The sequence below is a fragment of the Chiroxiphia lanceolata genome, chromosome 29 (genome assembly GCF_009829145.1).
Source record: "Chiroxiphia lanceolata isolate bChiLan1 chromosome 29, bChiLan1.pri, whole genome shotgun sequence".
NCBI classification, from domain to species: domain Eukaryota; kingdom Metazoa; phylum Chordata; class Aves; order Passeriformes; family Pipridae; genus Chiroxiphia; species Chiroxiphia lanceolata.
The window spans coordinates 796,247-812,477 of NC_045665.1; the positions used below are offsets into that span (position 1 = coordinate 796,247).

At 52.8% G+C, this 16,231-nt stretch overlaps 1 protein-coding gene across 1 annotated transcript in view; it reads right to left on the reverse strand.

Moving 5' to 3' along the window:
• LOC116799612 (putative PIP5K1A and PSMD4-like protein) overlaps window positions 1–16,231 on the reverse strand; it is a 30,838-nt gene that overhangs the window by 2,608 nt on the left and 11,999 nt on the right. Inside the window, 12 exon segments of the mRNA XM_032712860.1 lie at window positions 389–466; window positions 468–605; window positions 1,626–1,694; window positions 2,365–2,451; window positions 2,870–2,984; window positions 4,629–4,769; window positions 7,216–7,249; window positions 12,301–12,389; window positions 13,063–13,192; window positions 13,859–13,996; window positions 15,332–15,416; window positions 15,607–15,655. Coding sequence (XP_032568751.1) covers window positions 389–466; window positions 468–605; window positions 1,626–1,694; window positions 2,365–2,451; window positions 2,870–2,984; window positions 4,629–4,769; window positions 7,216–7,249; window positions 12,301–12,389; window positions 13,063–13,192; window positions 13,859–13,996; window positions 15,332–15,416; window positions 15,607–15,655 — 1,153 coding nt within the window.

Sequence of the window (16,231 nt, forward strand, 5' to 3'; positions counted from 1 at the left end):
GATGGGCACAAACCTCCCTGGGCAGCCCCTGCCAACATCCAACCACCCTTTCCATGGGAAAATTCCTCCTGATGTCCAACCTGACCCTCCCCGGCACAGCTTGAGGCCATTCCCCCTCCTCCTGTCCCTTGTTCCCTGGGAGCAGAGCCCGACCCCTTCCTGGCTCCCCCCTCCTGTCAGGGAATTCCAGAGCCAGAGGGTCCCTCCTGAGCCTCCTTTTCTCCGGGATGAGCCCCCCCAGCTCCCTCAGGAGTTCTCCAGCCCCTTCTCCTGCTGCTCCAGCCCCTCCTGAACTGAGGGGCAGCCCCTTCCTCTGCAGGTTGGGCTCAGTGTGGCCGAAGAGCAGCACCCCAAGTTGCCCCCCTGGACCCCCCCCCAGCCCCCTCACCAGTGCCAGCTCGGGGTCGGCGCTGGGGTCGACGCCGAACTCGAAGTCGCTGGCGCCCAGGCCCAGCATGGCCCCCCCCCTCGCCCGCCAGGATGGGGGAGCTGATGAGGGCATCAGCCAGGCTGGGCCCGGGGGGCACCGTCACCAGGTGGGAGCCGCTGCCGTCCTTGCCGTTGAGGGCGTTGATGAACGCGGTCAGCTTGTCCGTGTTGGCCTCCTGGGGGGGCACGGGGCGACTGGGGGGGCTTCCACACAAAAGACCCCCCCTCCCCCGAGGCTGCTGGTCCACCCACCGCGCTCCCGAGGGGACGGGGAGGGACGGGACAGCAACCGAGGTGTTTTCCAGAGGGAAAATGTTCCTCGTGGAATCCCGGGATCAGCTGGGTGGGAAGGGACCTCCCAGATCGTCCAGTCCAACCCTGGATCCAACCCCGCCGTGGTTCCCAGCCCGTGGCACTGATGCCACGTCCAGTCTGGGCTTAAACACCTCCAGGGATGGAGAATCCACCCCCTCCCTGGGCAGCCCATCCCAAGGGCTGAGCACCCTCTCTGCAAAGAAATTCTTCCTGATGTCCCACCCAACCCTGCCCTGGCACAGCTTCAGCCCCAGCCCTCTTGTCTTGCCTGGGAGAAGAGACCAACCCCCCCCGGCTCCCCCCTCCTGTCAGGGAGTTGTGCAGAGTGGGGAGGTCTCCCCTGAGCCTCCTCCTCTCCAGGCTGAGCCCCCCCAGCTCCCTCAGCCTCTCCTCCCGGGAATTGTGCTCCAGACCCTTCCCCAGCCTCGCTGCTCTTCCCTGGCCCTGCTCCAGCCCCTCCATGTCCTTCCTGAGCTGAGGGCCCAGAGCTGGACACAGCACTCCAGGGAATTCCCCCTCCCAGGGGCACAATCCCTGCCCTGCTCCTGCTGCCACCCTGTTCCTGAGCCAGGCTGGGATCCATCGGCCCTCTTGTCCCCCTGGGCACACTCTGGCTCCTGTTCATCTTCCTGTCCATCCCAAATCCCAGCTCCCTTCCTGCCTGGCTGCTCTCCAGCCACTCTGTCCCCAACCCAGGGGGTTGTTGTGGCCAAAGGGCAGGACCCCAAATCCCATTTTCAGGCTCCCAGAAGCTCAGAGCCTGCCTGGATCTCCCTGCTGTGGATCATGGAAGTCTCACCTCCTCCCCAAATCCCATTTTCAGGCTCCTGGAAGCTCAGAGCCTGACTGGAAGCCCACCCCACGGATTATGGAAGTCTCACCTCCTCCCCAAAATTGATGATGTCCACGTTGACCTTCTCCTTCTTGAGACGCTTCGCCAGCTTCACCAACTGCCAGGAGGAGACGCCGCGGGATTAGTTGGGATTGGGGCTCTGATCCACGAGGATTTGACCCAAAATCAGCCCCCCAGCTCCGAGCTGGAAGGGTTTCACCTCCCCAGGTGGGACAGGGGGATGGGGCAGCAGGAGCCTGGCACAGGCCATGGCTCTGCTCCGTTCCCTCAGGGAACATCGGGATTCACTCGGAGCTGCCACCACAACGGGACATTCCCAAGGCTCAGAGCGTGGAATTCCCACCCCAGATCCTCGGGAAAAGAGCTCAGGGCAGGTGACAGGACACGGCACAAGCTCCCTCTGGGAGAGCTGGAGCTGTCCTGGGATCCAGCCCTGGGATCCAGCCCGGGGATCCAGCCCAGGGATCCAGCCCGGGGATCCAGCCCTGGGATCCAGCCCAGGGATCCAGCCCAGGGATCCAGACCCAGGGATCCAGCCCTGGGATCCAGCCCTGGGATCCAGCCCAGGGATCCAGCCCTGGGATCCAGCCCTGGGATCCAGCCCAGGGATCCAGCCCGGGGATCCAGCCCGGGGATCCAGCCCGGGGATCCAGACCCAGGGATCCAGCCCTGGGATCCAGCCCCCCCAGAACCTCCTGGCTGGGGTGTGAGGCTGGAATTTTGGTGCCAGGGACCCCCAAACCCACCCCAAAGGTGGGGTCACTCACATCCTTCTCGTTGTCCTCCACGGGGCTCCCCACGAAGGCGATGATCCTCATCTTGTGGTTCTTGCCCTGCCGGTGCTTCAGGGCCAGCTGGGGGGGGACATGGACCATGGTGTTCCCAGGGGGAATTCCCAGGGGGAATTCCCAGGGAAAAGGGGCCCCTCTGTGCTCCCCTCGGGGTGGGAAGGGGCTGTGCAGCTCGGCTGGGCTTCCAGGGAAAAACTGCCAGTGCTGGGAGGGACTGGGAGGGTTACTGGGGGGCACTGGGAGCCCTGGGAAGGGGGAGTGGGAGGCACTGGGGGGGGTTATGGGGACAAGGGGGTGTCACTGTGGGGTCTTGGGGGTGTCACTGTGGGGCCCAAGGGGTGACAGGGGAGGTGACAGGGAACCATTAAGGCTGGAAAAGCCCCCTGAGATCGCGGAGTCCGAGCGTTGCCAGGGCAGGTAATTTGGGAGAGACACTAATTAGACACTAATTAGGGGAGGGGGAAGAGCCAGCAGGACTCACGTGGGCCACTCTGATCCCGGTGCAGAAGGTGATCTTCCCTTTGGGCTGCACCGTGTGGAGCTTGGAGAGGATCCGTCCCGTGTCCGGGGTGAGCGTGGTCAGCACCTCGCAGTTACTGGGGGCAGACACCCGAAATTTGGGGAGCAATCCCTGGGGAATTCCTCAGGAAAACCCTTCAGGTGGGACAAAATCCCCCCTGGCACCGGGGCTGGAGTCTGCTCTGAGTGCCAGCACCGGGATCCGGGGCACCAGGGGCAAGACTTGGGAGCCTTGTTTCCTAAAAAACCCCTGCAAATTCCAAAATAATCCGTGTGTCTGTCCCTGGAACCTGGAGCCCACTGGCCAATGTGGGCTCCCAGAGGCACTGGGGTGACTCCCAACACCCCCCTGCTCCCACCCCTGTGCCATGGGGGTCCCTAAATACCAGTGACCCCTAACACCCCTCTGCTCCCACCCCTGTGCCCTGGGGATCCCCAAATACCACTGACCCCCAACACCCCTCTGCTCCCACCCCTGTGCCCTGGGGGTCCCTAAATACCAGTGACCCCTAACACCCCCCTGCTCCCATCTCTGTGCCCTGGGTGTCCCCAAATACCAGGGACCCCCAACACCCCCCCTGCTCCCACCCCTGTGCCCTGGGGGTCCCCAAATACCAGTGACCCCCAACACCCCCCTGCTCCCACCCCTGTGCCCTCCTGGGGCCCCCCAGCCCTTCCTGGGTGTCCCCAAGTGTCAATGACCCCCAACACCCCCCTCCTGTGCCCTGGGGGTCCCCCCAGCCCTTCCTGGGTTTCCCCAAGTACCACTGACCCCCCCCGCTCCCACCCCTGTGCCCTGGGGATCCCCAAATAGCACTGACCCCCAACACCCCCCTGCTCCCACCCCTGTGCCCTGGGGGTCCCCCCAGCCCTTCCTGGGTGTCCCCAAGTGCCAGTGACCCCCAACACCCCCTCCTGTGCCCTGGGGGTCCCCCCAGCCCTTCCTGGGTGTCCCCAAGTGTCACTGACCCCCAACACCCCCTCCTGTGCCCAGTGGGTCCCCCCAGCCCTTCCTGGGTGTCCCCAAGTGCCACTGACCCCCCAACACCCCCCTCCTGTGCCCTGGGGGTCCCCCCAGCCCTTCCTGGGTGTCCCCAAGTGTCACTGACCCCCCCCTGCTCCCACCCCTGTGCCCTGGGGATCCCCAAATACCACTGACCCCCAACACCCTCCTCATGAGCCCTGGGGGTGCCCCCAGCCCTTCCTGAGTGTCCCCAAGTGCCACTGACCCCCAACACCCCCTCCTGTGCCCTGGGGGTCCCCCCAGCCCTTCCTGGGTTTCCCCAAGTACCACTGACCCCCCTGCTCCCACCCCTGTGCCCTGGGGATCCCCAAATACCAGTGACCCCCAACACCCCCCTGCTCCCATCCCTGTGCCCTGGGGGTCCCCAAATACCACTGACCCCCAACACCCCCCTGCTCCCACCCCGTGCCCTCCTGGGTCTCCCCAGCCCTTCCTGGGTTTCCCCAAGTGCCACTGACCCCCAACACCCCCCTCCTGTGCCCAGGGGGTCCCCCCAGCCCTTCCCTGGTGTCCCCAAGTGTCACTGACCCCCCAACATCCCTCTGCTCCCATCCCTGTGCCCTGGGGGTCCCCCCAGCCCTTCCTGGGTGTCCCCAAGTGCCAGTGACCCCCAACACTCCCCTCCTGTGCCCTGGGGGTCCCCCCAGCCCTTCCCTGGTGTCCCCAAGTGCCAGTGACCCCCCCAGGCCCCCCGTACTTGGCCAGGGTGATGAGCCCCACGTTGTTCTCGGGGTTGCTCCTGGTTTTGGAGTGGCACACGATGTTCACGGCGTCCTGCTGGGCCTGGAGCCTCGTGGGCAGGAAATCCCCGTTCCTCATGTACTCGCTGTTGTCCACACTGCAACACGGGGCAGGTTTGGCCCCAAAATGTGCTTTTTTCCTCCCCAAAATGTGCTTTTTTCCTCCCCAAAACATGCTTGTTTCATTCCCAAAACGTGCTTTTTTCTTTCCCCAAAATGTGCTTTTTTTATCCCCAAAATGTGCTTTTTCCATCCCTAAATTGTGCTTCTTTTCATCCCAAAAATGTACTTTTTTCTACCCCCAAAATGTGCTTTTTTCATCCCCACAATATACTTTTTTCACCCCTAAATTGTGGTTTTTTCCATCCCCAAAATGTGCTTTTTTCACCCCTAAATTGTGCTTTTTTCCATCCCCAAAATGTGCTTTTTTTTCATCCCCACAATATACTTTTTTCATCCCCAAATTGTGCTTTTTTCATCCCAAAATGAGCTTTTCTTCATCCCCAAAATGTTTGTTTTCCTTCTCAAAATGTTCTTTTTTCTTTTCCCAAAATGTGCTTTTTTCACCCCCAAAATGTGCTTTTCTTCATCCCCAAAATGTGCTTTTTTTCTATCCCCAAAATGTGCTTTTTTCACCCTCAAAATGTGCCTTTTTACCCCCAAAATGTGCTTTTTTTTCTATCCCTAAAATGTGCTTTTTTTCTATCTCCACAATATACTTTTTTCATCCCTAAATTTTGCTTTTCTCATCCCCAAAATGTGCTTTTTTCATCCCCCAAATGTGCTTTTTTTTCATCCCCACAATATACTTTTTTCACCCCTAAATTTTGCTTTTTTCACCCCTAAATTGTGCTTGTTTTTGAGGAGGTTCCCCAGGGCAGAGGGCTGAGTTGTTCCCATGTTTCCCTGAGTTTTCCCATCAGATCCAGCCTTGGGATCAACTTCCAAGGACGGGGGAGTCCAGCTACAAATTAAAGCTTCCCGAAGGAGCACTCCCAGAATTCCTTCAATTAACACCACGGGAAAGGTTTCTTGGGGGGAAAAATACCCCCAGGGAGTGTTTCCCTGCCTGTGCTGGGTTCAGAATCCATGGAATAACCGGGAATTCCCAGGTTCAGGGGCCCCAAACATGAGTCAGCAGGAACGGGAGGGGATTTGATCCCGTCCCCAGAGAGCACAGGGAGAGTCCCGGGAATGGCAAAACCTGGGAACATCCCACTGGGTTGGCCCTTAAATCCCAGCCTGTCCCACAGGGAATGGGGAACAACCCCTCTCCCTGTCCCACAGGGAATGGGGAACACCCCAGCCTGTCCCACAGGGAATGGGGAACACCCCAGTCTGTCCCATAGGGAATGGGGGACACCTCAGTCTGTCCCACAGGGAATGGGGAACAACCCCTCTCCCTGTCCCATAGGGAATGGGGAACAACCCCTCTCCCTGTCCCACAGGGAATGGGGGACATCCCAGTCTGTCCCACAGGGAATGGGGAACATCCCAGTCTGTCCCACAGGGAATGGGGAACACCCCAGTCTGTCCCATAGGGAATGGGGAACATCCCAGTCTGTCCCACAGGGAATGGGGAACACCCCAGTCTGTCCCATAGGGAATGGGGAACATCCCAGTCTGTCCCACAGGGAATGGGGGACACCCCACTCTGTCCCACAGGGAATGGGGAACACACCAGTCTGTCCCATAGGGAATGGGGAACACTCCAGTCTGTCCCACAGCGAATGGGGGACACCTCAGTCTGTCCCAGAGGGAATGGGGTTCCTCCCTCCCTCCCAGTCTGTGCCACAGGGAATGGGGACCCCCCCTGCTCTGCCAAATGTCCCCCCTCACCCCAACTCTCTCCTGAGCCCCCACCTCTGTCCCTACAGCAGCCCCTCATCCCCCTCAGTCCCCTCAGCCCCTGCCTGACCCCCCCAAGCCCCTCTCAGTCCCCTCAAACCCCTCTCAGTCCCCCCAAGCCCCTCTCAGACCCCCCAAGCCCCCCTCAGTCCCCCCAGCCCCTGCCTGGAGCCCCCAAGTCCCCTCAGCCCCTGCCTAACCCCCAAGGCCCCCTCCAAGACCCCTCCGTCCCCTCAAGCCCCCCTCAGACTCCTCAAGTCTCCCTCAGACCCCCCAGCCCCTGCCTGACCCCTCAAGCCCCCCTCAGTCCCCTCAAGCCCCTCTCAGACCCCCCAAGCCCCCCTCAGACCCCCCAAAGCCCCCCTCAGATCCCCCAAGCCCCCCTCAGTCCCCTCAGCCCCTGCCTGACCCCTCAAGCCCCCCTCAGTCCCCTCAAGCCCCTCTCAGTCCCCCCGAGCCCCCCTCAGACCCCTCAAACCCCCCTCATGCCCCCCTCCAGCCCCTGCGTGTCCCCTCACGCCCCTCAGACCCCCCGAGCCCCCCCAGCCCCCGCGTTCCCCCCCAACCCCTTCAGGCCCTCCCCGCGATGACTCAGGGAAAGCGGGGTCGGCGCGGCCGTGCCGGGGATGTTCCCATGGGCATCCCGGTGTGTCCCGGGGGTGTCCCGGAGCCCCCCAGCCCGCTCCCCTCCCTCACCAGACCATGGTGCTCTCCAGAACCATCTTGGCCCCTCAGCGCCGGCCCGCACCCCCCCACCCCCGCCAACAACGCGCTCCGCCATTGGTGGGGAGCATCCAGCCAATCAGCGCGCTCCGTCCTGGCGGGGCGATGCGCGCGGGGCATGCCGGGAGTCGTAGTCCTGGAGGGCAGTGATGGCGTCGGGAGGTCCCCACGTGTCACCAGGGACAGAGACCACCCACCACACCCCCGTCCCCCCCCAAATCCCGGGGAGAGGCCCCGCCCTCCGACACCCCCCCAGTGAGGCAGAAACGAGGTGTTTGCACCTCAGGGAGGCCCCATATCCCCCATGTCCCCCCCCCTCCCACCAGGCCCACTCCACTCCAGGGAGGTCCCCTGTCCCCATGTCCCTCCCCATGACCCCCCACCTTCTCCCCCTGACCCCCCAACCCACCCCAGGGAGGTCCCCTGTCCCCATGTCCCTCCCCATGACCCCCCCACCTTCTCCCCCTGACCCCCCCACCCCACTCCAGGGAGGTCCCTGTCCCCATGTCCCTCCCCCTGACCCCCCACCCACCCCAGGGAGGTCCCCTGTCCCCATGTCCCTCCCCATGACCCCCCCACCTTCTCCCCCTGAACCCCCCACCCCAAGGAGTCCCCGTGTCCCCCCCAGACAGAGGCAGAGCCGTGGGGGTTCAGCATCACACGTGTATTTGCGTGTCCACAAACGTCACACAGCCCAGGGGACACTGGGGGGGGACCCTCTGGGGGGGCCCAGGGGTGATGAGGATGATGATGATGCTGAGGAGGGAGGGAGGAGTCCATCCTCAGGTCAGGAAAGGTCTATCCATCCACATCCCATCCCCTGGTGTCCATCCAGAGCTCGTGGTGACCACAGCTCTGACCCTCCTGGGTGTCCCAGGGGTGACAAAGGTGATGGTGACACCAAGCAGGACAGGAGAGTCCATCTCCAGGTGAGAAGAGGTTCATCCCAAGGACAGCAAAGGTCCATCCCCAGGTCAGGAAAGCTCCATCCATGCTCCATCCCATCCCCTGCTGTCCATCCAGAGCTCCTGGTGACCCTCCTGGGTGTCCCAGGGGTGACAAAGGTGACGGTGACACCGAGCAGGACAAGAAGAGGTTCATCCCAAGGACAGGAGAGGTCCATCCCTAGATCAGGAAAGGTCCATCCATCCACATTCCATCCCCTGGTGTCCATCCAGAGCTTGTGACCACAGCTCTGACCCTCCTGGGTGTCCCAGGGGTGACAAAGGTGATGATGACACCGAGCAGGACAGGAGAGTCCATCTCCAGGTGAGAAGAGGTTCATCCCAAGGACAGCAAAGGTCCATTCCAAGGACAGGAGAGGTCCATCCTCAGGTCAGGAAAGGTCCCTCCATCCACATCCCATCTCCTGGTGTCCATCCAGAGCTCCTGGTGACCCTCCTGGGTGTCCCAGGGGTGACAAAGGTGATGGTGACACCGAGCAGGACAGGAGAGTCCATCCCCAGGACAGGAGAGGTTCATCCCCAGGTCAGCAAAGGTCCATCCCAAGGTCAGGAGAGGTCCATCCATCCACATTCCATCCCCTGGTGTCCATCCAGAGCTCGTGGTGACCACAGCTCTGACCCTCCTGGGTGTCCCAGGGGTGACAAAGGTGATGGTGACACCGAGCAGGACGAGAGTCCATCCCTAGGTGAGAAGAGGTTCATCCCAAGGACAGGACAGGTCCATTCCAAGGACAGGACAGGTCCATCCATCCACATTCCATCCCCTGGTGTCCATCAGAGCTCCTGGTGACCCTCCTGGGTGTCCCAGGGGTGACAAAGGTGATGGTGACACCGAGTAGGACAGGAGAATTCCATCCCCAGGAGAGAAGAGGTTCATCCCAAGGACAGGACAAGTCCATCCCAAGGTCAGGAGAGGTCCATCCATCCACATTCCATCCCCTGGTGTCCATCCAGAGCTCCTGGTGACCACAGCTCTGACCCTCCTGGGTGTCCCAGGGGTGACAAAGGTGACGGTGACACCGAGCAGGACAAGAATGGGTTCATCCCCAGGACAGGAGAGGTCCATCCCTAGATCAGGAAAGGTCCATCCATGCTCCATATCCCATCCCCTGGTGTCCATTCAGAAGCCAGAGCAGCATCAGTGGGGAAAAAGCCCCCCCCTCAGAATTCCCAAATTCCGGCCGTTTCGGGACACGCGCACCCGAAAAAAAAATTAAAAGGCAGTTTTGAAACACCAGTAACAAAGCAGAGATACAAACACCCACCCCACCCTCCCCATTCCCAACTCCTGGGTCGGCTATTTCCAGGAAAAAAGAAGGGATTGAAATCCCACACTTAAATACAGCTTCATAAATATTAAATCCTGAAAAAAAAACCAAAAAAAAAACGGAGCCTTGGGGTTGTTTTTTTTCCAAAAACCAAAAAACAAGGAACCAATCTGAGCTGGGAGGGAAGGGAAAAAAAAAAAAGTGTCTAATATAGACAGTTATTCCAGGGAGAAAGTGGGGAAATCTGCTGGGAGAAAGGGGGGAAAAAAAAAAATCCAGCAGGATTGGAGAAGGGTTGGAGGAGCCCTTTGAGATCCAAACTCCTGCTCCACACCCCCCCAAGGTAAGGCCGTTCCACGTGGGCTTTTTGGAGCAAAAAAGGACATTTTTTTTAAAAAAAAACCACCAAAAAAACCTTCCCCAGCTTTTCCTTAAAAAAATATCAGAGAAGGGGGAGTTGGGAAGAGAAACTCTGGAATATCAACTAAAAAAAAAAAAAACTCCTTTTCTGCTCTACATTCGTCGCTTCCTTGAGGAAAACTCCCAGAGGAATATTTATAAATTCCTGGGGTTTTTCAAAGCTCTGTAAAAAAAAAAAAAAAAAAGGGAGGTTTCCAACCTTGAAGAGTCATTTCATTCCTTTTTTTTTGTTTCTTTTTGGGGTTTTTTTTGCCTTTTAAAAAAACAACCATTTAAAGTGAAAATAAAACATCTGAGTCCGAGGTCTGCTCCGGGATCTGGGGGTGTCCAAAGGGATCCAGAGGCACGTGGCAGCAGGAAAACCCCTCCTTGCAGCTCCCTCCTTCTTAATACCCCCCCCCCAAAAAAAAGTGTTTTTAAAAAAATCAGCTTCAAAAACACCTGGAATTTTGGGATTTCTGTCCCGTTTCGGCCTCGGGAATTTTGGCTTCCATTGGGATCCAGGTGGGATAGCAAAAGGAGCCGAGTTATAAAAACAGGGATGGGAGGCAGGGAAGGGATTGGAGCAGGTGGGTTTGGTCCTGTTTTGGTGTTTTGGTTTGTTTTTTTTTTTTAGGAAAAACTTTTAAAAAAAGTGCCCCTTCACCTGCAAATCCCAGGAAGGGAGGAGCTTAAAAACTGGGGCTCCCAGAGATTCCCAAATCCTCCCTGATCCCAAAAGTCCTGGGAGGTGGAGAAGGGAGGAGAGGCTGGGAGTTTTTTCCTTGGGTTTTGCTCCCCCCCCTCTCTCCCATGGGATATTTCCTGGTGCAAACACTGGGGGAAAAAAAACCAAACCAAACCCTATTTTATTAATAAAATATCCTAAGAATTCCTGGACTTGCAGCACTAAAAAAAGGGACAGGATTGGATCTGGGAGGAGCAATTAAATTAAAAAAAAAAACCCTGGTCGAAGATACAAAAGAAATCACGTTTTCTTCTGGCACTGAGGGGGCTCCAATGCCCTTTTTTCCCGCTGGGAATTCCCCCAGGGAGGGTTTGTTTTTTTTTTTTTTGTGGTGGAACTCCCTGAAAAGTCAGATCCCTTTTCCCAAAGGGTTTTATGGAGCAGCTCCATCCTCCTCCTCCTCCTCTTCCCAGCGGGATTCCGAGGCGGGAGAATCCACGGAGGGGGGGTGTGAGGAGACTTCCAGGTGCCCCAGGAGGCTCAGCTGGGGCTTTAACACCATCCCAGGTGTATCCAGGGCCTTCCAGCTTCCAGGATTTTGCCCGGAGAGTTTCAAAAAAACGAGAGGAGAAAGGAGGGTTTGTGGGGACAAACCCGGGTCCATCGCGGCGCTGTCGGTGCAGATTCACTGGGGAGGGGAAAACAGGGACAAGGTGAGCAGGGAAAACACCTCAGGGAAGGCATTCCCGAAAATTCTCCGCCCTGGGAAAGGAGTGCAGGGGGTGCTGAGGTCGTGTTTACCCCCCCTCAGTCCCATCTGGAATAAAAGTGGAGACGAGACGAGCCTGGGAAGAGTCACCCCGGGTGTTCCAGAGCCCACTTGGGATCCCACTGGAGACACCTCTGGAATGTGGAGAGCTCCCTGTTCCTGTCCCACCACCAGCACAATTCCAGGGCTTGGGATCCCACTGGAGACACCTCTGGAATGTGGAGAGCTCCCTGTTCCTGTCCCACCACTCCCAGGGCTTGGAATCCCACTGGAGGCACCTCTGGAATCTGGAGAATTCCCTGTTCCTCTCCCACCACTCCCAGGGCTTTGGGATCCCACTGGAGACACTCCAGGAACCCGGAGAACCCCCTGTTCCTGTCCCACCACTCCCAGGGCTTGGGATCCCACTGGAGACACCTCTGGAATCTGGAGAACCCCCTGTTCCTGTCCCACCACTCCCAGGGCTTGGGATCCCCCTGGAGAATCCCCCATCCCTGTCCCACCACTCCCAGGGCTCAGGATCCCACTGGAAACACCTCTGGAATGTGGAGAACTCCCTGTTCCTGTCCCACCACTCCCAGGGCTTGGGATCCCATTGGAGAATCCCCCATTCCTGTCCCACCACTCCCAGAGCTCGGGATCCCACTGGAAACACCTCTGGAATGTGGAGAATCCCCTGTTCCTGTCCCACCACCAGCACAATCCCAGGCCTTCAGGGAGGAGGGAATTCCCTGCTTTTTATCCAATCCCAGGTTTTCTCTGATCCCCTCCCCTTTTTTATCTGATTCCCAAACCCACTTTTGGGGCAGCAGATCCACCCCCAGGAGCACGGAGGTGGATTTGGTGAGGGGTGAAGAGCTGCTCCTGCCCCGCTCCCAATTCCGTGTTCCCAACGGGACAGGGATCACACCACTCCCAAAATCCTCCCTCCTGATCCCTCCCCAGGCTGCGTTTTCCCTCTGGGAATACTCACAAAGCTGATCTCTGTCTCCTGCAGGTCCTGGAGCTGCTCCCTCAGCTCCAGGGAGCGCTCGGGGATGGAGGGGCCGGGGGAGCCGCTGGGGAAACAGAAGGGGGGGGACACCTGTAAAGCAGGTTTTAAGAGGTCAATAAACCACAGATCCAGGGGCCCCTGCTCTTCCCAGCCACGGGAATATCCCGGCACAGCATTCCTTGGGCAAAGCTTTGGGTGGAGAAGCCAAAAAACCACCTAAAAAAATCAAAAAAATCACCTAAAAACTCCAAAACAATCAGCCCTCCGGGTCGGAAAACGAGCCCGGGGTGGCGTTTTCCAGAAGGTTCCATGGGCTTTCCAGAAGGTTCTAGGCAATTCCAGGATATCTGGGAGCTGTGGGAGCTCAGTGCTGAGCCCTCCTGGAGTCCCAGAAGATCCCAACCCTCTGGAAAGGTCACGCCTTGAACCTCATCACACAAATTTTGGGAGCAAAACTTCGCTGGACCAGCGCGAGCTCCCCCCCCGTTATGGGCCAAATTAACCCCAAATAATCCACAATAATTCATTAATTAGATTAAAATTAATGAGATTAAAAGCACGACTCCCCCAAGGAAGCAGAAGCCACCCAGCAAGAAGCAGCAAGAACCTGACAGGGACACTCAGGGATGGGGACAGGGATGTTCCTGCTTGGGAACCCACCACGTGCAGCCCCCGGCCCAGAACATTCCAGAGGGGCTCCAAAGGCTCGGGAAGGATCCCAGGAGTTCCATCCTCACCTGTTGGCAGGGGAATTGAGGCCCCCACTGCCCAGGGAGGACGTGGACAGGGTGGTGGCCACCGAGTCGCTGTTGGCTTCGTCCACGGGCAGAGTCCGGGGCAGGAGATCCGGGCGGCCGAGGTGGGACCCTGCAAGGTGTTCCAGCAAAATTCCAGGGATCAGGATCCCACTGGAGACACCCCAGGAACCTGGAGAACTTCCTGCTGCTGTCCCAAAACTCCCAGGGCTTGGGATCCCATTGGACAATCCCCCATTCCTGTCCCACCACTCCCAGGGCTTGGGATCCCACTGGAGACACCCCTGGAATGTGGAGAATCCCCTGTTCCTGTCCTACAACTTCCAGAACTTGGGATTCCTGCACTGGAGACACCTCTGAAATGTGGAGAGTTCCCTGTTCCTGTCCCACCACTTCCAGGGCTTGGGATCCCAGTGGAGAACCCCCCATTCCTGTCCCACCACTCCCAGGGCTTGGGATCCCACTGGAGACACCTCTGGAATGTGGAGAACCCCCTGTTCCTCTCCCACCACTCCCAGGGATTGGGATCCCAGTGGAGAATCCCCCATTCCTGTCCCATCACTCCCAGGGTTTGGGATCCCACTGGAGACACTCCAGGAATCTGGAAAACCCCCTGTTCCTGTCCCACCACTCCCAGGGTTTGGGATCCCACTGGAGACACCCCAGGAACCCGGAAACCAGGTTTTTATTCCCTATTTTTTCCGCCCAGCTCCGGAGGCAGGAAGCTCCAGCCGGCTAAAAAAGCTGGAAAAGGGGAGATTTTGGGGATTTTCCCAACCTTGCTCCACGTCTGCCTCCGTGGTCACTTGTGCTTTGGGGTCGGAGCCCCCCTGGAGCTGGGCAGGGATCCCCCCCGGGCAGCTCCGTCTGGGAATCGCGGGCCCGCTCCGGCTCTTCTTGGAAGGGGAGGCTTTCACTGCCAGGGAAAAACAGATTTTAAGAGTTTAATTTTTTTTTTTTAATATTTAAAATTTTTTAAAAAATTTTTTTTAATATTTAAATTTTTAAAGTCTTTTTAATATTTTAATTTTTAATATTTTAATTTTTAATTTTTCTAGATTTTATTTTTAATATTTGAATTTTTAAAGTTTTTAATATTTTAATTTTTAATATTTTAATTTTTAATTTTTCTAGATTTTATTTTTAATATTTCAATTTTTAAAGTTTTTAATATTTTATTTTTAATATTTTAATTTTTAATTTTTCTAGATTTTATTTTTAATATTTCAATTTTTAAAGTTTTTAATATTTTAATTTTTAATATTTTAATTTTTAATTTTTTCTAGATTTTATTTTTAATATTTCAATTTTTATATTTCAATGTTTAAATATTTTTAATTTTTATATATTTTAATTTTTATATTTTAATTTTTAATATTTTAATTTTATATATTTTATTTTTTTAATATTTTAATTTTTCTAGGTTTTATTTTTTAATATTTTATTTGCCCGTATTTTAATTTTTATATTTCAATGTTTAAATATTTTTAATTTTATATATTTTAATTTTTATATTTTAATTTTTAATATTTTGATTTTTATATATTTTAAAACTTTTTAATATTTTAATTTTTCTAGGTTTTACTTTTTAATATTTTATTTGCCTGTATTTTAATTTTCATATTTTAATGTTTAAATATTTTTAGTTTTTATATGTTTTAAATTTTATATTTTAATTTTTAATATTTTAATCTTTATATAAAATTTTTTAATATTTTATATTTTAAATTTTTTTAAATATTTCTATTTCAAATCGTTCTGATATTTTAATTTTTTAAAATATTTATATTTCAAATCGTTCTGATATTTTAATTTTTTAAAATATTTATATTTCAAATCGTTCTGATATTTTAATTTTTTAAAATATTTCTATTTCAAATCGTTCTGATATTTTAATTTTTTTAAATATTCACATTTCAAATCGTTCTTATATTTTAATTTTTTTAAATATTCACATTTCAAATCGTTCTTATATTTTAATTTTTTTAAATATTCACATTTCAAATCGTTCTTATATTTTAATTTTTTTAAATATTCACATTTCAAATCGTTCTTATATTTTAATTTTTTTAAATATTCACATTTCAAATCGTTCTTATATTTTAATTTTTTTAAAATATTTTAATTTTTTTAAATATTTTAATTTTTTTTAATATTTAAATTTTTTTAATATTTTAATTTAAAAAAAAAAAATATTTTAATTTTTAGTTCTGGGGGAAAACAAAAAACTCAGGGAGTGGCAAAGGCTCACGTGGGATTTTCTTGAAGACCGTGTTGCACATGAAGCGCTGGAACCTCTCAGCATAAAAGCTGGGCCTGTGCACAGAGACTGTGTCCTGGAGGGGCAAAAAATACAAATATCAGCCAGCAAATAACAGCAGAAAATAGATAAATTAAAATAAAACCACCCATTTCTGAAGGGAATATTTCTGTGCCTGGGAAATCCGGGGATTCTGAGCCCACAGTGGTTGGAAAAGGTTTCAAAAAGTGGGTTTTTCCCCTAAAAAAGGGCTGTTTCCCACTCACCCCATCGTGCACCAGGGCCTTCCAGGAGTGCTCCAACTTCTTCACAAACCTGACAACGAAAAAAAAAAGGACAATTTTTAAAAAAATTAAATATTTTATTTATAAATCTTTTCTTTAAATACTGGTTTAATTTTTATTGAACATTAATATTAAAATAATATAGTATATTAATATATTTTTAACAAGTATTTTATTCAAATATTTGTTTGATTTTTATTTAATATGAATATTTAAATTAATATACTTTATTATAAGCATTTTATTTAAATATTTGTTTGATTATTAAATATTAATATCAAAATAATAGAGTGCACCAATATATTAATATTAATATAATTAATATTACATTAGTACTTAATATTTATTTAAGTTAATAGATTTATTTAAATAAATAAATAAATCTAAATATTTATTAATTAATTATTTAAATCAGATTCAAAAAATTCAATATTAAATATTAAAAGGCATTAATAAAAACAGAAGAAAGTTTAAGTTTCGCTGTTGTTTTCCAATAATATAATAATTATAATTATATATTAAATAGAATAATTATATTATCATTTAATATAGAAATAAACTATAATTTATATTATAATTATTTCTTAAAATAATATATATTATTAAC